General features: G+C 30.1%; 4 protein-coding genes across 7 annotated transcripts; all 4 read left to right on the top strand.

The window, feature by feature from the left end:
• Window positions 1–543: 543 nt before the first annotated feature.
• Window positions 544–4310, top strand: Bma-mre-11 (double-strand break repair protein mre-11, putative; the record flags this gene model as incomplete). Its single annotated transcript, XM_043077541.1, has 12 exons — window positions 544–609; window positions 752–887; window positions 1169–1332; window positions 1539–1607; window positions 1804–1978; window positions 2200–2382; window positions 2599–2640; window positions 2716–2933; window positions 3049–3180; window positions 3282–3446; window positions 3842–4054; window positions 4212–4310. 12 exons carry the CDS (start codon window positions 544–546, stop codon window positions 4308–4310), a joined length of 1662 nt encoding a protein of 553 aa, XP_042933475.1.
• Window positions 4311–4775: 465 nt separating this feature from the next.
• Bm6359 lies at window positions 4776–10399 on the top strand (the record flags this gene model as incomplete). Of its 2 annotated transcripts, none has more annotated exons than XM_043077540.1 (17): window positions 4776–4893; window positions 5029–5151; window positions 5341–5409; window positions 5558–5699; window positions 5974–6205; window positions 6318–6428; window positions 6543–6648; window positions 6743–6898; window positions 7265–7457; window positions 7672–7835; window positions 8008–8236; window positions 8417–8574; window positions 8958–9049; window positions 9342–9444; window positions 9776–9864; window positions 10029–10135; window positions 10270–10399. In XM_043077540.1, the coding sequence occupies 17 exons, from the start codon at window positions 4776–4778 to the stop codon at window positions 10397–10399; spliced, it is 2322 nt and encodes a 773-aa protein (XP_042933474.1). The 2 variants fall into 2 exon arrangements, with proteins under 2 accessions (XP_042933474.1, XP_001895766.2); XM_001895731.2 differs by having other exon boundaries at window positions 7672–7856.
• Window positions 10400–11104: 705 nt separating this feature from the next.
• Window positions 11105–15878, top strand: Bm11278 (Uncharacterized protein; the record flags this gene model as incomplete). 2 transcript variants are annotated; one of them, XM_043077538.1, is made up of 12 exons in its annotated part: window positions 11105–11314; window positions 11701–11843; window positions 12349–12541; window positions 12681–12824; window positions 13231–13326; window positions 13410–13592; window positions 13812–13946; window positions 14067–14185; window positions 14282–14348; window positions 14453–14635; window positions 14976–15101; window positions 15696–15878. In XM_043077538.1, the coding sequence occupies 12 exons, from the start codon at window positions 11105–11107 to the stop codon at window positions 15876–15878; spliced, it is 1782 nt and encodes a 593-aa protein (XP_042933472.1). The 2 variants fall into 2 exon arrangements, with proteins under 2 accessions (XP_042933472.1, XP_042933473.1); XM_043077539.1 differs by lacking the exon at window positions 15696–15878 and having other exon boundaries at window positions 14976–15149.
• A 923-nt stretch (window positions 15879–16801) lies between these two features.
• Window positions 16802–18570, top strand: Bm6357 (flavodoxin family protein; the record flags this gene model as incomplete). Of its 2 annotated transcripts, none has more annotated exons than XM_001895729.1 (6): window positions 16802–16966; window positions 17104–17283; window positions 17545–17730; window positions 17829–17916; window positions 18160–18337; window positions 18528–18570. In XM_001895729.1, 6 exons carry the CDS (start codon window positions 16802–16804, stop codon window positions 18568–18570), a joined length of 840 nt encoding a protein of 279 aa, XP_001895764.1. The 2 variants fall into 2 exon arrangements, with proteins under 2 accessions (XP_001895764.1, XP_042933471.1); XM_043077537.1 differs by having other exon boundaries at window positions 16844–16966.
• Window positions 18571–22955: the final 4385 nt, after the last annotated feature.

The following is a 22955-nucleotide window of genomic DNA, read 5'->3' as shown; positions in this document are numbered from 1 at the left end:
ATTGTTATCAGCTTCAATCATTCGAGGGAAAATTCGGTTATTCTATTGGGAGGGGAATTGATTTTTCTCATATTATTAGTAGATTGCGGATACTGTTGTGTGAAAATGTTGGAGCAAACACCTGAAATTTGTTATAAGAGTTGAAAAACTAAAATATGAAGAAACAAAATTAATAAAGCCTTATATTACTGTGTGATTTTAAGAGGATTTTTTTTATCATGATCGAGTTTACTGTTGTAATACTTGTCAATTTAATCATACTTCTAATCATTGGGCAATTATCTTTTATGAATTTCAGGTGTTTGCCCCATGCATTATTTAATGCATATGCCTTACTAGTTGTCTGATTCTGTCAGTTGACTTTCAAAAATTTTTACTTTTGAAGTTTCAACTAAAAATTTCCTTTTTTTGTTATCGATGGTGCTGGTATTATTACAGCGTTTGGAGAACGATGGTAGTAATTGCATATTTATGAAACCGGCAGTCTAATACTTTTGAGGTTGAAAAGCGCCATTAATTTTTAATGATTTTTCTACTGAAATAATGACACAGCCTGGCGATATATTTGTGGAATCGTCTCAAATTGAAGAAACACCACAAAGTGACCATGTTAGTTAGCTGCATAATTTTATTGTTTATCATATTTTCATCCTAAATAGTTTATTATCGTAATTCCTCATGGTGATTAATAAGGAAAACAAAGAAAAAGAAAAGTGTCTCTTATATTCTATAATATAATTATATTTTAAAGGTGCGAATATTGGTTGCTACCGATTTACATATAGGATTTGCGGAGAAAATTTTGGGTCGTAATGAAGACTCGATAAGAACGTTTGAAGAAGTTCTACAAATTGCTAGCAGAGAAGAAGTTGATTTTGTCTTACTGGGTATCTTTGACCTTTTAGTTTTAGTTTGATTTGCAAATTCTTTGCATAAGATGTAGAAGATATTAAATTGTAAAGTTTTACTTAGCAATCTTGTGATATACGACCATTAAGTAATCTTACTGTGATGAGTAAGGACCAAACAATACTAAGATATTACAAAAATTTCAGCATGTTAGACTTATGATGAACTAAGACCAGATGCTCCGATCCACTAATATTTAAGTCAAAAGACGATTAAAACTGACCACTTTTTTGTTGAGCTGTAATGAAGTCGATTTTAGGAGGTGACCTGTACCATGAAAATAATCCATCTCGTGAAATGCAACACCGCGTAACACGATTACTTCGTCAATATTGCCTGAACGATCGTCCGGTAGCTCTACGCTTTCTAAGTGATCCCGCTGTAAATTTTGCTCACAGTGCTTTCAGTAATGTAAATTACGAGGTATTACTATTTTCAAATTATGCTCATTTTCTGATATATTTACTGACATCTCATAGTTTTCATCTTATCGACGCTAATTATTTTCTGGTTATTATTGTTTTATAATGATATATACCAGAAAATTACACGTGCTAAAAAATATGTCTGTAAGAATAATGTAGTAATTTTGTTATGTGAAATTTTTTTTTTTCTTTTATGCATTTTAGGATAAGAACATTAACGTTGGTTTACCGATATTCACAATACACGGAAACCATGATGATCTTACTGGAAAGGTTAGAATTAAAAATGATAATTTAATTTATTTTATTCTGTCTAATAGCTCACGAGATGCTCTTGATTTCCTAGCATATGTATCTTGAGCTAGTCACCGAACGTTAAGTTGTTAATGACACTCACCGATATGGAATTGGTCTGGAGATATTTAAATCGTTTAGAGTAATTTGAATTTTAATGCAAGTGAATTTAAAGGGTCTAACTGCACTGGACGTGTTACACGAATCAGGCCTTCTCAACTTATTTGGTAAATTTGAAGAAATTGATCAGTTTGTTGTTTCACCGGTACTTTTGATGAAAGGAAAAACGAAATTAGCACTGTATGGTATTGGCAGTCAGCGGGATGATCGCTTGTGTAGAGCATTCAGAGGTTTCATTTAAAATCTCATGTATCATTTTTCTGACGCTCATTAGATGTTTTCTTAAAATCATCTTAATTTTCAGTTTCCAAAATAGATGAGTTGTTATTTGGATTATGGAGTATCAAGTTCATTTTGTGTATTTCTATTTTTGAATAAAGATAAGTGTAACTAACAGCGATCTAGTGTTCGATATTAAATTACATCCCGTAAATTCTGGAATATTGTTTAGAAGAGGAAATTCGATTTCTACGCCCAAAAGAAGATGCAGAGTCATGGTTCAATATACTTGTTTTACATCAAAATCGACCGGTGCGAACACGTGAACGATCAACAGGCGGACATTTACCTGAAAATTTTATTCCTTCATTTTTTGATCTCATTATTTGGGGGCATGAGCATGAATGTAAAATTGGTAAGTTGTTTAAATTCATTTCAGTTACAAGCTATTGTCTTGTGAAATCATTTTTACATATTCATTGGGTGATTGTGAATGTAAGCGATTAAAGTTCTCAAAAATATTGTCATATTTTTGGCGATAGTAACTTGAAACATAAAATTACTTATTGTATTCGTTTAATTCTTTACGCTAATGTTGGTTACTATGTACGCAATATGATAATTTTTGTAGATCCACAGTATTATGAAAGTGGCGTCAATGTCTTCGGTGATGGTAAGAATTAATAAATTTGTTTGGACTTTTAGTTTTTCAAATTACGTTTTTTCATCTTTAGTATTATGATTCCAGGTTTCTATATAATACAGCCAGGTAGTACTGTGGCTACAGCACTTTCACCGGAGGAAGCCAAACCGAAGCATATTGCTCTTGTAACAATTAGTGGACGTAAATTCTTTTCTCAAAAAATAGCTCTAGAAACACCTCGACAAGTGCTTTTTGCTGACTTAGCAATTGCTGTTAAGCCACCCTTAACTGCTTCAAAAAGTAGCCGATCAAAAAATATGCCTGTTCGTTTATTTTGCTTTTATTTGTAAATTGTATAGTTTAAAAGACATTTCTTCGTATTTTCATTTTTTCTAATGATATTTGTGCTTTGAATGAATTTGCTGTTGAAATTTTGAGGACGAAAAAGTGATAGTGGAAGAAGTTGAGAAAATGTTGGCAGAAGCTGAGAAGACAAAAACAGCTAGGCAAGCTTATCCTCCGTTATTACGCCTTAGAGTAATCTATCCAGAATCATGGGCTGATATTATGGTGAGCTATTTGGAAGATTATTGATCTAATAACTTTGAAGAGTTGGTTATCTACATTAAAGATTTGTCGTGTTTTTCTTACGAAATGATCTACCACTTTAGAAATTAAATTGTCGACAGTTTGGTGCTGCATATGCGAAGCGAGTAGCAAATCCATCAGATATGATAACTGTTAGAGTAATGAAATCAAAAAAAGAAGACAAGAAAAGAGAAGGTGGTTTCAAGACTTTCACAAATGTAGAAAGAGCAGCAACGGTTGAGGAAATTGTAAGGCTTCTTTTCGAATAAGTAATTAAGGAATGGAGACTACTGCCCATTGCAAATCTTCGGTTTTACCTGAGACTGATAAACATTATTGTGCCTATGAAACATCGGTGATTTTACTGTAAGCAATATGCTTTAGAATGCTTTGCATATTTCTATTATTAAGCGATTTTATCATCCAAGTTTTTTCGGAGATATAATTTTGCTGATTTCGAGGATATAGCATAATTGTATTATATTTTATTATTAATAAGATCCTTCCCACCTCTCACTTTCAACGTTATATTTATAACAGGTTTTAACTGCTTGTCCTTTCATGCGATTATATCCTTCGAATATTTACATGGATTCTGAAGGAGAAATGTTCCATTAAAATTTTTTGCAAAAGTATATTTCAGGTCAGCACTCATCTTGCTGAACAGGATAATGATACACTGATGGTACTCGATGTTGAAACATTGAACGATATTGTAAAATTTCAAGTTGAACAGGAAGATGGAAAACGAGTGAAAAATAAGCCGCTTATTGAAAATTTACATATTAAAAAAAAGAAGTTGATTGATGCTCTTTGTAAAGTTTCATACGACGACTTTCTTTCCTTCAATAAAATTGTAAGTATTGTCGGTAATTTGTTACTTTTGAATTAAATAACGTTTCAGAAATGAAACTGCTCGAATTTCATGTTTAAAATGATTAACATTTCTGAAGTGAATCGAAGATCCTATTTTATGCATTGTTGCAATTATTATCCTTCGTTTATTTTTGCAGCCAAGTCATCAGTTTTTGGAGCAGTTTGAGAAATTAATAAATTCGGATATCAAAAAGATTCGGGATGTTAATATTCAAGAACTGAGAAGTACGAAGTGATAGTAAACGATGTATTTATTACTTTGTTATTAAGAATTAATGCCGAATGTGTATGGGTATATTTGGTAATAAATCTTTTATTTAGAATTTTCAAGTGTTGTATTTATCAGTGTAGTTTGTTGCATATTTGATGAAATATTTGATTGATTTCCCAAAAAATTGGATTGATTGCTTTATTAGAATAAAAGTTCCATATTGTTTTACTTTTTTAACAAAAGGGAAGGTCATTTTGTAAGGGAAAAATTGTGAATGCTATTGTAATCATTTTAGAATGCTCTTTTTTTTTCACCTTACTGACTATGTACAATCTTGTCAACTATTTAAAACTATGCACGCACTGAACATGGAAGCTAAAATATATTAGTGAAGTATTCAGGTGCGAATTCTTGAGTTTTGCGATTTTGGGGTCGCTCAAGCAAGAGGGGCAGGTTGCTTGTTATAGGTGAGAATTTACAGGAAACACCGATGCATTTGGGGAAGGAAAGTCATCGTCAAAATGTAATAATCGATTTGCAAGAACAAATTGATTCCATTGCTCCAAACAGATATTTTACACGAGTAGCGGCTGCTGGCAGTAAAGGATGTTTGTTTTCTTTTCTTCTTCAGTTTAATTTTCATTTGATTATACTGTATTGAATATTTGATGAAATATCACTTCTGTTATGTCTTGCTATAACAGCGTAGAAAGAAAATATTCCAAACATTTATGATATTTTAGTGTTGAAAATTTTTGCAATCGAAGAGAATGGATTCAATTTTGTTGCTAATTTTCGTTCAGTGCGCAGTCGGCGGTTGAATTTGATGTATTCAGCAAGTCATGTTGCATGGAGTCATATAATCGGTTTATCCCATTCATTTCTGGCCGAAAATACAATTTTTTAAATTATACAACAGAATAGGGAAAGTGGTGAATGGTGACTTCCTGCTGCTTAATTTTAAATTTCAACAATTACAAATACCTCCTTTTTTCCAATTTTGAAATTAACTTATTTTAGAATATTAAGTCCTTTTTTAAAGATATTTTTTTTAGATAATATGATAGCTACAACGTCAACCAATGGAGCTGTAGTCCTATGGAATGTCGATAAGGCTGCTTTGCGTATCATTTCTTGCCCTATTTCTTGATTTAATAAGTGAAGTAGTGTAAAAGGGCTTGATTTTGAAGAGTACGAGTAAATTTTAAATATTATTTTTTTGGAAAATAGTTACGACACTTTTTATATAACTTCAGTGATGAATACTTGTAGACCGTACCTACAAGGCGCATACTCGTTCAGCGACCAAAGTATGTTTTCATCAGACTGATCAGAATACATTGATCAGTGGAGCGAAAGATGCAGCAGTTATTCAGTATGATTTTCGAGTACCGGAACCAGTTAAAAAATTTATGTAAGTCGTTGAACTGTTACTCTCTAGTAACAGTGCGCTAATTTTACTACTATAAACCCGCTTTCATAATGGTATTTTGTTACTGGACACCATTGCATAAGTACCAGGTTGCTTAATAGAATTTATGATATTTTTTATTGTTTGATTATTATGTAAAATCCAAGAGATTATTAATAACATTAATTTGTTAAGTTTTAAAAGATTTGGAAGAACATTCATGATTTCGCTGCCATATGATTCACTTTAAATTAAATCTTAATTAATTAGTTTTCAGGAGCGGTTCATGTGATCCTGTCCGTGATATGCAATTCGGTATCCACCCTAGCCATTACGATATATTTGTAGCTGCAGATGATGGCGGTTCTGTGCGTTTTTGGGATTTGCGTAAAAATGACCGACCACTATATCAGTTTGTGGCACATCATGGACCATCTAGTGTTGCACTGAATCCAAGTTATGATGATCAGAATCTGATTGCTACAGCCGGCAGAGATAAATTTATAAGGGTATGATCTTCTATAAAGAAGAAGAGTTCATTTTTGAATAAATAAAATTCTGAACTAAATATATTTGCATAAGTTGATAGATACATTTCGAGAATTATTCATAAAATTCAAGGTCTGGAAATGGTTCGATCGTTCTGAAAGTCAATTAAATTCATCTATGTATTCGGTAGAAGCTACAGCATCTGTTTCTCGTGTCTACTGGAGACCAATGCATAAGTACCAGGTTGTTTAATAGAATTTATGATATTTTTTATCGTTTGATTATTATGTAAAATCTAAGAGATTATTAATAACATTAATTTGGTAATACTAGATGTGGTCATCAGATAACTTTTAGGTAGCCAGCTGTTCTGTAGTAAGCGATATAAACATACATGTTTGGGATATACGAAGGCCATTCTTGCCTTTTGCTAGTTTTGATGAGCATCGTGATATATGCTCTGGTATGTTTTTAAAGCTTCCCATCATGAATTACATTGCTTTTGTTCATCATTTTTTACAGCTGATGAAGAAGTATTCAGACATGCAATTTTCTAGATTTGGCTTGGAAAGAGGATGATTCAGAAATATTTCTATCGGCCGGCAAAGATGGCTTATTGGTAATGCATTTTGTAGAAAATGCTCATCATCCAATGAATCACGTAAGTGACGTCGCAGTTGACATATCACCTGCTGGTACTGTAGCTGTTGCAGGTAATAATTCCTCAAATGTGTATGTTTTTTTTTTTTTGCCAAAAATATTACAAAAAATAGCAATACCTTTAGAGTTGCAAGCATCATTTTACATTCCGGAAATCTAGAATATTACTTTTGTCCGACTGAGGTGACGAGAAGTAGGCAATATATTTGAATTCAGTGAGTTTTATAGAAACGAAAAGAAAAAAGAATGAAATATTCTTAAATGAATTGGTAGAAAACAATTAAAAAAAAAACCAACAGATCATTTTTAATTACCTTTTTCATAAGATAGTTTTTCATACTAGTTTTAAAGCTTAAAATCAGAAGTTGAGGTGGCACGATAGGTTGCATTATTCGTTGAGTAATTTCGCAACATTTCAGTAAGCAGTCAACTGAATTTAAAAAACGAATCACTAGTTGAGCGAGAGAAGGTGCGCAAAGGAGAAGCATTTGCACCAAAGAGACGGAAGTATGATCCGTTCCAATCGAGCATTCCCAGTTATTTGATTTGTTGTGAACCAACTGAAACAAATGTTCAGGTTTCACCGCAGCACTTTGTTACTTTAGCTAAAAAGTTAGTTGGTTTCAAAGTCAAGTTTTTTCTGTACATTTTGCTTTCCAGCATTTTTAAAAAAAAAAAATTCTCTTTACTTTGTTTAAACAATTCACAGCTAGTAATGATTATATTCGCCACATCATACATTTTTCTTTTTTGATCTTTGAAATTTGCAACTTTGCGATTAATCCTGTCTGTGTTCTATGGCAATCATACTTGTGCATTTGTTTAGATACAAACTATATGGTGAGGACGCCTCATCATTATGTTTTCACAACAGTCGTATAGCTGAAGATATAAAGAAATATGATATTGCTCATACGTGGCGTATTGTCGGTCTTATCTGTACATTTACTTCATTTTTTGAAACACCATCAAGTGGGGAAACTTTTTCCGGTAATCATGAAAATACAGATAGTAAGTGCTGATAAAATATTCGGGAATGAGAGCTGCATTATGTATTTATTGTTTTGAAAGCAATTTTTCTGTTTTTCGGGGTTTTGATTTCAAAAAGACAGCAAACGAAAGAATTTCATTAGATCTTAGACTTAAGCAAAGTTTTGTTAAGCTAAAGATAATGGCGCTAATGTGAGCGATGCGGCAGCACGTTCTCGTTTTCCGTCAAGTTTGTCATCCGGTGGAGTGGTACGAAACGTGGATGGCCAGGATGTCACAGAATCGATATTTTCTGGCGTAGTTCCACAAATGGCCTCTTTTTCATCAGATTTCTTTTTTGGTGATAATGAACTGAATCTTGATGGACTGAATACTGATCTTTCCGATTGCACACTTTCATAGTTAGTAATTAAGCTTTAAAAAAAATTCCTCCACACTTTTTATTATTTACTTTTAACTGTAATTAAATAATCTTAAGCATCTAATGTTTCATTAAGGAAACGAGATCCTTGTAAATATTATCAGTTATGTTTCTAGTTTTACGGAATAAATTGTAGTTCTCTGAAATGATTTCTTTGTAGTGATTTCAAAGCTCCAACAAATCTGAAAATGGAAGCTTTTTCACCTCGACCTTATGAAGAATTTGAAGCAGGTGAAACGAGTTGCTCTCCGAGTTCCGAGGAACATCTTGATGACAGAATGCCAAATCACACAAGCGAACTGAAACGATGTCAGATTGGTACCTTTTATTTGCGTTGATGCTTTTTCTTTCATGGTTCTTAATTATAAAGTGATACAAAAGATTGACATGTGAATTATAGATGTTTAGAAAAAGTGTTTATTTCCACTGAAAAGTTTACTATAACTTGTTGACTTGTAAGATTTATTTATAAGAACTGTAAGACTTAATAACTCATCTTATTTCTTATTATAAAATACTGTTGCTACCATTATGCGGGAATAACAATTGTATATAGTTACTTATCAAGATGAAAAAGAAATCAGCTATCGAAATTACTGAAATAACTGGAGCATCCGAAAATAATATATACTAACATTACGAAATTTCCAACAATCGAATTAAAATGAATTTTAGTGTTATTTCTTTCTTTTTTTTTTGAGGAAATTTGAGAATCAAAGCGGAACTTGCCCGTACTCCTTCATGGGATCCACTTCCGTTATTATGTTCAATGTTCAATTTTTACTCCGATTTGGTAAATTCTCAATTACATTTTATCGCAAATTTGGTTTAACCTTTCAGTAATCTAAGTATATTGAACTCTCATTTAGCTTATATGCATCAGTTATAGAATATGACATGCTCCGTAGTTAAGTTTGTGTGTTGCGTTATAAGAATGTCAGTCTAATTCTCAATCGACTTTAATATTTCATAATAGATATAATACAATTATAAAATATAATTTATACATCGTAATATTAATACGATATGTGAAATGGGAAGCAATTTCAGTGCGAAAACGATGTACTGTATTATTATTATTGTAGGGTGATGTACAAACATGCGTATCTGTACTGTTAGTATTGGGGGAAAAATCGAAGGAATTCATCGATTTAGGTACCCAGAAGCTTTGGTTCTTGGATTATATTGGTAAGTACAGCATTTGAAAATTTTTTTTTACTGTCATTAATAACTTACACGTATGATGTTGTTTATGTTAGTATTAATGTAGGTATAAGACACTCGTTTCGAGAAAATTTTTGTTGTGTATGAGAGAAATGAAGGTATATAAATAATGACGGCTATGAAAGTACGCTTCTTATTTCTGGAATTTGCTCGAAATTAAAGAAAACGATAATTAGATCCAAAATTATTGTATTTTCTGGAACGATTAGTTTAAGATTTTTAATAATTTTCTCCTGATCTAAGTAGGGGAAAGTAAATAAGCGCTATGATTGAGATGATAAAATGTACTCTATAGATATGCTTGAATGCTATGAATTGTGGAATACAGCCGCAGAAGTGATTAAATTATGTTGGATTGCAGCTGTTAATAATCTGAGCAACGAGGTATTTGTTGAGTGTTTTAAGCTAAGAGAATTTCTTGTCCCATCACCCTGCATTAAAGAAATTATTTTCTCTTAAATCAGTGCGTATTGAAAATAACTGAAGTCATTTATTTTTGATTTTGGTCTTGTTCTGGCTTACCAATTTTTTTAAAATAAGTTTTTCAGAGTACTTCGATCAAGTTGCTGTGTGCCAAATGCAAGACAGTATCTGTCACATCGTCACCGTATTGCAAGAAATGTCTTAAAAAATTCAATTTCAACTGTTCGCTTTGGTACTGTTTTTTGTTTCCCGTATTTTCCAGGATATTTAAACTAGCACCGTCGGAATTCGCTTTCATGAGGATGGTAAAGAGAATCGATTAATGCAGTTGAAGTTATGGGTTATGTTTAACAGCGCATATTTCAGTTCTTTGCCAGTTCACGGCATTTGGAGTTGGTGTCGTGGATGTACACATGGTGGTCATCCTCATCATTACGCAGAATGGTTTGCTTCAAACAAAAAATGCCCAACTGGATGTGGTCATTCCTGTGTTTAATAACTTGCACCTTTCAGTGTCCTTTTTTTACATTAACAAAGATGCTCAATTTAAGGATATATTTCATACCTAATCAGTCTTGATATTATATGATGATTGAATTATGATATTGTTTCTTTTTATGTTTAGCTCACATATAATGCAATAGTTTAGGTTAGGCATTAACTTTCTTTTTAAATCGTCATCATTGCATTTCTAAGTGTCCTCTAACAATGACAAAAAAAAGCTCTCTACATCTATTTGCATATTGTATCTATATTGATATGAAGCTCACTTTCCTAAACAATATCATTCTTAATGGGTGCTCTGCAGAGATTCCATAATTCTATTTCTTGTTGTACAACTGTTGAAAGCTTGGAATATAATTGACTAAAGTTATCAATATATTATTGTTTGTTCTTTTATTCAATTTCTGTCATATAATTTGTAATTGGATGTATAGCCATAGGTGAATTAAACTGAATTATGTTAAATTAAATTACAGTAAATTTAACTTTCGTACAGTGTAATAAGTTGAAAAATACTTAAAAAATATCAGTTGATAAATAATTCGAAGATATACTAAAAATGTTATTACAACATTCAATTGTTCAGTACAATACATTTTCAATGGTAACAAATACTTCACAAACATAGTCGTATGTATATTTCATAAATGTTAAAATTCTTGAAATTTTTTTTAACAAATTTAAAGAAAGAAAAAAGATGTTAGGATCGTTGGATGCTACAAAGCGAATTCTGAAATGTTTCACATTAATCAAGTATCAACAACACTTCTGGATGTTTTGCCTACGAAATAATATATTCCGTGTACAAGCGACACGAAGAAAACGAAAATTACATTCTATATTAATGTTTTGTGGTGGTTTGTTAAGCAAACCGATCATAAAAAATGTCCATTGTAAGGATCAACTGGTGAGTGTTAATCATTGGAAGTTTTTAGTAGTATTTTGAATGTAATTAAGGGATATTATTATAAATGGCCGATGATACTATTATAGCACTTAGATTATTCCAACAATTTCCTAATGACATGATTTTAAGCTTGTCGAAGTTTTTTAGTTGCTTTTTGCTATTCATTTTTTCTTAACATCTTAATGATTCCATTTAATGGATCAGTTAATCTATTTGTTAGGAATTAATCTTTAATTTCAAAGTTATATAATGAATCAGATTCCAGCAAAATTTTATAAGTGTATAGCGGATTCAGTATAAAATGATTTTCCGTAAAATTGGATTAATATAGTACCATATTAGTAGTAGCAGTTATCTAATTTAATTTGTTAGATTTATAAATATAGGTGAAAATAGTAAAGGAAGAGAATCCATGGCTGGTTACTTCATCGCCTATTGAAGCAATATCAAACGATCATGGCTGTCTTGGTATACGTATGGTTATATATTTGTATAGAACAACTCTACGTGTAATCAAAATAATTCTAAGGTTTCGCTTATCTTTTATCATGAGAAGATTCAAAAATGAATCATTCATTATTTGTAAAATAGTTTCTGTTATATTTGTTTTCATTTCGTTTTCATTTAATTTATCGTTATCATTTAATTCTAACTTGTTTTGAATACTTGAATGCGGAGTGTTTTTTGATTAGATTTACCATATTATAACAAAAAGAATAAATGATAATTATTAATCGAGAAGTCTTTTATTTTTTTGATGATAAATAGTGAAAATTCATTAATAGAATTAATATCGCTTAGCACTGCTGGAAAGATTGAACTCATATTTTGTTCAGTTCAATCTTTATTGGTCTTTATAGTGCATCAGGCATTAAGTGATGCGCCTTTAAGTTTGTTATGATCTCTCATAGTTGATAAAAATATGTACTTTATATTCTAATTGAACTAATTGAAGAAGGGAAGTAAGCTTACCACTTATTCCTGTCAGGAATAGCTGTCAGGAATTACTTTCTTATCAGATGTTGTCTTTTCAGGATAGTATCTTTATCATTATTCTTCACTCCATTGTTGATTACTTCTCCAATTGCGTATTTTTGGAGTGGTTTTGGAGAACTGTGGTGGAGATGGCTGTTGTGGATGGTGCAGCGAAGTGGTCCGACTTTTATCAAATTAGGTCAATGGGCAAGTACGCGGCGTGATATCTTTACAAAGAGTTTTTGTGACAGAGTAAGTTATTATAGGAAATATTTCATATCACAGGAGAAAATAAATTTCCATTTTAGCTCTTTCTCAGTTCTCAGAATAAATCTGTTTGCTAATGTTTACTTTGATCATCGTAAAATGTAACAATATTTCATCTATGAAGATGTCAGTTCTGCACACAAAGACGACAAGTCGTCCATGGTATCGTTCTCAGCATGCACTCGATCAGTTATTTGGTGATTCTCGGTGGAAAGATTTCGTTGTATCAGTAGAAACTGATCCTATTGGTTCCGGATGTATTGCTGAGGTATGAAAACAATTAATTATATATTTGCTAAGAAAATAATCGCATAATTAAGCGCCAGGGAGAAAGAAAGGAAAGAAAAACGGGAACGAAAGAAAGTTGATATTAAATTTGAGACAAATTTTAAAGATAGTTAGGTTTAGAGATAGTTAGCTTATACTTCGCTTACTATGCAATAGTTTAATTGTATCCAAGACTAACAGATATTTAACTGCATCAGGAAGTTTAAGTATTCTAGTTCTCATCAATGCATTACCGCATATGAGATACTTTTAGGACACTGGAAAACAAAATTTTGCGTTATGACATTTGTGACATCTTTTTCTGATTGTGATTGAAGTGGCATTGAGTTCAGTAATTGTACTAATGGCCCTTCAATTTACATTTCTCTTGAATTTCATTTTTTCAGGTGTATAAAGGTATCCTTGATGTATGGGCTTTCCAGGAGACTACAGGTATTCATTTACCGTTTACGAAGGACCGACATGTTGAAATCGCCATAAAAGTAAGTATTCTAATTTGAAAACACCTGTTTGAATTTCCTTAAGCGACAGGCACATTATTCATTCCTGAAATTATTTCGATTAGACTGCAAAAGATGGAATCCGGGAAAGCATTGATATTGATCTGTCAATAATGCAATGTGCTGTCCGTTTAATAGAAATCATTATGCCTCGACTATCATATATAAATCCGGTATCTTGTTTAAATCAGTTCAGAGAAGTGCTTGAGTTACAAGTGGATTTGAGAAACGAAGCAAGAGCTTTAAAAGCAAGTTTTTTTTTTATTATTGAAACCAGTCAATGTAAAAACATTTGTTAACAAATTCATATTCTCGAATATTTTTTGTTAGTCTGACATCATATATTTCTTGAGAGATGTTTCCTACAAGAATACGATAGTCGTTATATAGTTCATTTGTAGTTAACTCTTCTAAAGTTTCCTGCTTCTGCAAACTTAATTAAAAATCTTCATTTGGTTCATTTGCAGAGGTTTGGTGATAATTTCGATCCTAAAAAAACAAGGGTACGATTTCCTGAAGTCATATGTTATTCTAAAGATGTCATCATGGAAACATTTGAAAGTGGGCTGTATATCAATAAATTAGTTACCGATGAACAAATGGTAAATGAACAGCTCATATATACTACTTTTTCCCATTTCCAGAATGAATCTAGTCGCATAAGATAAACAGTACTTTTGTGAATTAAAAAACCGCTCAAATCAAATTGTCATCATTTGCAGATGAAGCAAAATGAATTGAAGAAGAAAGTTGCACTGATTGGAGTTAGAGCATTGTTGAAAATGATTTTTGTGGATAATTTCGTGCATGGCGATCTTCATCCTGGGAATATACTTTTAAGGTTTATTTATACAGACTTGCTCTAAACAGTATGGAAGGATTAAAATAAACCCACTTTAAATCATTTTACCAAATTCATGCCTTTAAAACTGTTTAGGTTTGATAACGATGATTATCGGTCAACCAAATGGTTTAATTTTTTTCGAATTTCTATTGACAGATTGGTTTGTTTGTTTCATTTCGTTCTCACATATCTAGTTTTGCATTTGGGAGCAAATAAGACATCTTTTGAGATCTGTCAGACATATTATGTTTATTTTATTTTCAGAAAGAAATACTAAACAGTTTTGTTAGTATGAAAGATGGTATCCGAATTTCATATGACGATTGCGATCTTGATGAGTCTGGCGAACCCATGTTGGTTATATTAGATACAGGCATTGCTCTTGAAGAAACACAAGAGAATTTGCAGAAACTTCGCCTTCTTTTTCGAGCAGTTGTTGACAAAAGAGTTAGTAAATCTAATAATTATTAGATTATATTTGATATTATGAAGAACACAGGTAAAGTACTATTAATGTTGATCTTTCTTATTGTTAAATCTGCCGGCACTGTTAATCATTCCCTTATAATGATACTTTAAATTTTACTCGTTTTTTTGGTAGATGACTACCTCTACCTTAATTAAAATACCTGAACTGGAATAAAAATAAAACAGTTCATCATTAAATCGTTGTTTAACTTATCGATAAAATAAAGAAAACTTTATGTGTACTTCTAAGCATCGAAATAAAAAAAATTTGATGTATGTGAGCTGAAATAATTTAAGGTAGAAGATATGTGGATTGCAGGGTCGTGATGTTGGTGAATTATTACTGCTACATTCCCCAAAGCAGCATTGCAAAAATCCGCAACAATTTTATGCTGAAGTGGATCAAATCGTTCAAATAGCACGTTCCAAAAACAATTTGAGAAGGGTATGCTATTTGTTAAGTCTATCACGGTCATCTATTTCCTTAGTATAGCTTGTCTACAGGTAGTGTTGTGATTATACGATGGAAAAGATTGGAAAAGATGAAATAGATTCCGTAAACAAGGTTTGCTATGCAAATCATTGAATTATTACATTTCATTCATCTAGACGTCAATCTGTAGATTGCTCAGATTAGTCCGCTGGTTAATAATAAACAGTTATGTCTTCTCGACATACTATTCACCATATGGTGAGCTTTTTAGAGTTCAGTTAGAATTAGAATAAAATTTTTGTTTTTTTTTTTTTTTTTCCAAGCCTTCAAAAAAGTAACGAAGTTACTGATTTATTTGAAATTCTGAATCAAAACATCGTTTTAATATATATATATATATATATATATATATATATATATATATATATAATATATATATATATATATATGTCAATATGTGCAACTTTTAATTGACTTTTTTTTTACCTAGTTGATAACGATGCATTTTAGTAAAATTAATTGTTTTAAATTAGAAAATTTTTGCAACTTTGTTAAAGTGTTCAAGTTTGCTCAAGGAAAATAAGTTTCATTAAATGTGATTTATAGCTGAATATATCCGAAATGTTAAATGAATTATTCTCAATCGTAAGTCGTCATGAAGTTGCACTGGATCCAACATTTACGACAGTTATACTAGCAGTTATAGTTTTGGAAGGTTTAGGGCGTTCGTTAGATCCCGATTTAGATCTCTTTCATTGTGCACGACCATTTCTTTTTTCCATGATTTAGTTTGTGAGTATTATTTGGAAATGTTTCTGCTTTTCCTGTTTTAATGAACAATTGCCGTCTAATTTTACAGGAGAGTTATAGGAAATTTGTAGGAGAATCGAATCAATTGTATGACTAATACTGTGATTAGAAATTATTCCTATTGTTTGTTTATTTTATATTTTCCTGTCTTGGTTGATATTCATGACAATTTATTGATTATTTTCGATTCTTTGATTAATTCAAATTGATTATTTTTATTTGACTTTTGTTATAAATTCTGATAGACGAGTACCAGTTGCATAGGAAGTTACGTCAAAATTAGATAATACTTTGTAATGATTGGAAATCTTGTACTGATAACTGATTTGTATCGTATGTTATGATCGCTGCATCTTATGACTAAAAGATTTATTTTCATGTTAAATTGTTGTTTGTAATATTGAGATCTGTATTTCTGGATAGGCATAATGATTCAAACATGTTCTCAAATTTAGCCAGGGTAGTTGTTATTTATGTATAATTTATATATATATATATAATTATATATAATAATTGTGGTCATTTTTCATCTTTGTTTGTTCGATTATTTTACATTTAGATGATTCGTAATCTCTTTCAATCAGTGGTGCTACTGTATGATAATAAGAGATATAATTACATATGTGCTTACTTTCAAATAGCAGTAATAAAATAAAAAGATCAAATTCAGTTTTGGAGTGTTTTTTATTTTTAAAACCTGTTTACTATTACCGGTATCTCATTTTTTGCTCATAAAGATTGATAATTATCGATTTTGCTTTTGTCAATAATATCGAAAAAAAAATTAATATCTTTTCTTTAATATTATCATGAATAATATACAGTAGTCTTAATCGTTCTTCATTTTATCGAGTAATTTTGTTATATTTATAGCAGTTATTTACTTTGTTTACAGCAAAGTAATGTCAACGCATTCAGCTCGTGGATCTTCGTTAGCTAATTTTATGCGAGCAGCTGAACGTGATGATGTATTACTATATGTTACTGCAGCGGTTGGTATTTTTATGCCCGGTTGTGTATATATGCTTTATCAGTATGCTCATAAATTATACACTGAATATGTTGAGGTAACTTCTTTCATTAATAAATATGAAATTGTATTTGATGTTATATTAGTTGTAAACTTTCTATTTGGATATTCTTTATCTTCTCATACGTAATTAAAATTTACGTTAGAAATTCTTTGTTGTAATAAATTTTATAGAAGCGTGAACTGCGGAAACGAGAAGAAGAGTTAGAGAGTAAAGTGGTGACAATATTTTATGCTGAAGGACGAGGAAATGTTGAAGAATTGGCTCATTATATTGGTGCACATTTGGAGTACGAAGGATTACCAGTGGTTAATTTAGCTGATATTGAAACGGCAGCTTTCATGAAATACAGGGTAAGTTGTCAGTTTTTCACTATATTCGTTTTTTCTTTTTATAACTGTTGCAATCTTTTGAAGGTAACTTATTAATTTATAAATAATTGCATTAGTGCAATTAAGAATTGTTTAACACATAGCTATATTATACAAATATTTGAATTCTCGATTTCAACAATACGAAACAATTAAATAATTAGTTGTTATTGGCATTATGACAAGAAAAAAAAAATTATAAATGAAATCTATAACAACTAAAATTGTTCAATCATTCTACAGGGTGTTGGTTTATTCCTGATGGACTGTACACTTGATGGAAATGAGACGGAGAGTACTGAATGGTTTTTGGAATTTCTAGAAGATCTTGCATTCGATCAAAAAGCGACCAATTTACCATGCCGACAAATGCATTTCGCTGTTCTTGGTATTGGTGATTCACGTAGCGGTCACAAACAATATTATCGAGTTTGTCATTCTTTCTTATTTTTGTATACTTTATAAATTTTATATACTTTTAGTTTCGTTATATTAATAACTGTATTTTAGTTTATAATAAATTGCAGGTCGCGAGAGCTTTAACAAGGCGATTAAATTCCATCGGAGCTGTTGCTCTTTGTCCATTGTGTTATATTTGTAGTCACTCGAATACAGGTAAGCAATTTCTTTACTTGCGAGAAATGGTGAGATTAGAATTTAGGATAGGAAATTTCTTCGCTCATAATTTTTTTCCTATTTTTACTATTGTTATTTTATCCTGCTGTCTACTAGAATTATTTCTAACATATACGATTACCTTTACTATTATTTTTGTTGTTATTACTAACATTTATTAATATTAATAATATTATGCAATGTGTAAAGCTTGCTAATGCAACAAAATGTTCATTTAATTAGGATTAGAGAAGCAAGCAGCAATTTGGGCATCTCGTATAGCGAAAGCACTGGATAAGTACGAAACAAAAAATACGAAATGTTCACGAAGTTTTTGGTACTACAATAATGAAAGTAGCAGTAGTAACAGTGATACGGATGATAATGATGCTGATGGACAGAAATTTCTTTCTAATCATGTGTAGGCTTTTCATATATATATTTCATTAATTTGTTTATTCACTTGAGTTACTGGATATTGGTTTAATTCTATCTTCTCATCTACAAGTTTATGAAATACTATTCATAGAAGATTCCTTTCTCTCTTTTCTCTCCTCTCCTCTCTTATCTGTTGTTCCTTCATTTATATGATATTAATTGAATTTTTGCAGAGACTATCTCTACGAATCAGATGATGCTGATGGAGATGACTAAAGGACATCTTCGATGAATATGGAAATGTAACTAAAAATAAAAGCAGAAGAACGTGATTTCGTTCGTGAAGGATTACTAACTGTAAAATGACCAATCGCATTCAAATATAGGTATATATATATATTGTTCTATCATTGTTTTGTTTGCTCAATATTTGTCTTTTTATACATGTTGTCATGGTATTTTCTGTTATAAGTTTGTCATTTTTTCCAATTTTATAACATCTTATAAGAATTTCTATCTGTTATCTTGGTTTGTTCTTTTTTGTCTTTGTTTTTTTTTCCTTTTTATAATCAAAGTTTACTGATCTCTCTTTTATTCTTTTCTGAAGAGCTTATTATCACATGACAATTACAATACCATTGTACAATCTTTATTGCTTTAATTATTATGTAATAATTGTTGTATTATTATTTTTGTTTGTAGGAAAAAAAAATCAAATTATTTTGAAAGGAAGAAGAAGCTATATTAATGGGTACTCTTATTTCTCAATCTCAACTATATCATGTAAAAAAATAACTCGATAACAAGATTCACTCGTCTTTTCCTCTTATTTTTACATCATTTTGCAAAAAGAACAAAAAACAGCGAGGCGTAAAGAAGAGTTGCTAACGGGTTATTGTATAAAATTAAAATATTCATCGTATCTATATGTTCAGATTGATTTTTCTCGTATATGAGAAATATTTTTCTTTTTTTCATTGAAATTAGTTTTGCATAAATCACTGAACAGGTTTTTTTCTCATTGAAATTAATTTTGCATAAATTATTTCTTTCTTGTTTTTTTCTTTTTTAGAAAAAAAAACGGTAAAAATATTATCAACTGTCCGTCATCACATATATCCATCTATGCAGAGTGATTGTTGACAAAAATATCATTTAAGGATAGTGATTTATTGTTCATCAATGATTATACAAGTGAAAAAGATAATACATGTATTCAACTAATCTTTTATTCAAGTAACAAAATTGATATTATTTAGTTTAATTTATCATTTGATAATGTTTTCAATTAGTAATTTAAACTGTGAAAGATTTAAAAGAAATGAATTCATTACTGTCTTTATTAGTATTTAAGTCATTTTACTAAATTTATGTACGACTATTACACAATGACCATTCCCTTTATGCTTAGGCTAAAGACATTTTTAAATTTGCACATAATGTTGTCCTAATTTGACCAATGTATACGACATACATACATACATATGTCGTACATACAACACACACACACACACACATACATGCATTTGTTGACGTCACCTCTATTTCGACAAATCAGGCGCAATGGTTTACGTTACTATAGATACAAGTGTAAATACAGAGAGAGAGAGAGAAGACTGGAGGACATGTAGGGAGAGAGGGAGAGAGAGAGAGAGGAGAAAGGAGAGAAAATGTTGACAAGTTATGGACCGACTAACTGACTGATATGGATGGATTTGAAGGACGTTGGTTACATACACATACACATACACATACATACACACACACACACATACGTACATACATACATACATGCATAGTAATGTTGATATTGGTTGGTTGTATCTTTGTCAATTTTATTTTATTTTGAAGAGATAATTTTCAGGCTAGTACTGTTACCGTGATTATTGATAAGACGTGAACTTTTATCACTGATGATTTGATATCATTAGTGTCGATAAAAGTATAACTAGTTTTTATCATTGATGATTTGATATCAGTAGTATCAATAAAGTATAACTAGTTTTTATCATTGAGTATTTGATATTATTTAAGTGTTAATTTAGTATCATTAAACTTTGTAAAAACTTTGAACTTTGTTTACTCTATGCTTTACGTTCTTTTTCTTTTTTCTTTTCTCTCATATCGATCATGTTTAACGTGTAGGAGTTACATTATCAATAAATAAAAATGAATAAATTATATCAGATGTAATACATATAGACATGTTGACCTTTAACCTCTTTCATATATTTATTCTTGTCAATATTATAACATTAAGGTGGATCATTTCTGACACTTTTAATAGTCATAATAAGTAAATGTTTCAAATCATTGATGTCAACTGTTGATTGATTAGTTTTTTTATCGGGAAATGTTTCCCTTTTTTTTGGCAGGTTATATTTTATGCATTTTATTTATTTATTTTGTTTTTTTTGTGCCAACTTTTTGTGATAATTAGTTCTGCTAATCTTTTTTTTTTTTTTTTTTTTTTGTAGTGCATTTCAAAAATTTTCCGTTACCATTACTGAATGTAATCGATTGATAGTACTTTTAAAAATGACATAAAGAAAATTCAATATTTAGATGGAGCGCAAATGCCTATTGCATTATGATTCTCTCGTTTGGGACTTATCCTTTCTTGTCATCATATTTTAACATTTGCTTTTTTTTTTTTTTTTTTTTTGTTCTCTTCGTTTCACTTTATTGATGGCATATTGTGAGCTAAATTTGATTTAATGTGAAGCAGAAGAAATTTGAGTTCATATAATTCATTATTTTTCATCCATTTATGGATCAAAATTTTCAAGATTTATTCATGCAAAACAATTTATTTATCGGTGTTGCATGCAAATTAAACATTTAAAATATTCAACTAATAGGTTAATTAGTTGATGACATGTTATAAGTTAAATAATTCGAATACATTTGGTGACAATTTATAGGGTAATTATTTCAGCCATATGAACTGGTTGCCAATTCAATTTCATTTCTGATATATAAAAATGTGAAAAATGTAATCATTGTTGATCAGTGTGTTTGTGTATGTTTTTTTTTATCCTTTTTTTTTGGCTTTGTAAGCGCTATTTTGATTGATATATTAGTCCGCACTTCCCTTATCATTATCATATGTTATCAGTATTATCGTCTCTATTGATACTATTATTGTTCCTCTATTTGAAACAGATTCATTCCACAAATAATACTTAATAGGAAATGATGATTTTAACACTTTTTTTTTGTTACATTTTAAACAGTATCACTGTTAACATATATTGCTTAGTAGTGTTTTGCAATCGAACATTACATAGTTTAGTTTTTATTTCATTTTATTGTCTCATCTTTTGCTTACTCTCTCCCTCTCTCTCCCTCTCTCTCTCTTTTTTTGTTTACTGAACTAACGAATGAAAGTGAATATGATTCATGATTGTATAAGTTATGGGATGGACGTTTATGACAGACAGAAGTAAACATTTATTTGATGTTTATGATTGTTAGATATGCTTCTCTGAACCTTTTCCATTTCGGATTCATGAGACTAATTTTGTTAAATACAAATATTTTATCATCACTTTTTTTTTCAAGAATTATTTTGTTTTATTTTTTATTATTTTTTTCAGATTAATAGTGTAATGAGAAGTTTCTTCATTAATATTAATAGTAAAATAATGCGATTTTTTTGAATTCAAAAATATTCAATTTAAACTTTTTACTTGATTTGATAGTTCGTGTGTGAAATTTTAGAAATGGCTGCATTAAATGAATGATAATTCATATTTTAGTTTACTTGATAGATTGATGAGTTCAATGAACTTAACTAATGTCTTCTTTCACTACTAACTATAAAAGTATATAATTGAGTGATAATATGATTGATTGTTAATTTATCATTATCATTACTCCTTTTTTAACAATAATTAGTTGTAATGTGCAGCAAATTCTATTTGTTGTCAAACTGTCATTTTATATTTTTTATTTTTTTTTTTACAAAATGTTTTATATGAGCTGAAGCACGGTATTTGCTAGTGATAATTGAAATAAAATGTAAGTTAAAATTTCAAATCAAAATAATTGTTAAAAAAAATATTGCATAAAAATAAAAAGGAGTTTGTACAATTGCTGAAATCGTTAAATCTTAGAATGATTTCGTATTCGAAATGTATCTTTCCCAGTATATCATCAATGAATAATTGTCAGTAATGAAAATTATATGGGTTAATTTATCTCTTCTTTAATTGGTAATTAAGAATTGATTTATGAATGTGTTTGGCGCAAAATATGCTTAATATTCATTTCATCTAATTTATTAGCTTAAGAAATTAGCTAATTTATAAGCTTAAGAAATGATGGTTAATGTGAAGAATGTATGTTGTAGCATAAATGATACATTTGATGAATGTGATTTATATGATAATCATAAAATTTACCATACAGCTTTCTCTTATCCAGTTAAGAATTAATTGATTTTTTTTTTTTTTACTTTATAATTATTTGCGAATGTTAATTCGTAAAGTTTCACAAATTTATGTCCAGCGTTTTGTAGTTGGATTAGTTATTTATCATTATTGATATTACATAAATATCTCAAAATGTAGCTTACATCTAATTCATTGATGATGTTTAGATTCTTTATAAAATTATCAACAATCAGTGAATTATAGATTAATTACAAATCTTATTGA

Source organism: Brugia malayi (genome assembly GCF_000002995.4).
Source record: "Brugia malayi strain FR3 genome assembly, contig: Bm_v4_Chr1_scaffold_001, whole genome shotgun sequence".
Classification (NCBI taxonomy): Eukaryota; Metazoa; Nematoda; class Chromadorea; order Rhabditida; family Onchocercidae; genus Brugia; species Brugia malayi.
The sequence above is the reverse complement of the archived record's forward strand: the minus strand, read 5'-3'. Positions and strand labels throughout refer to the sequence as shown.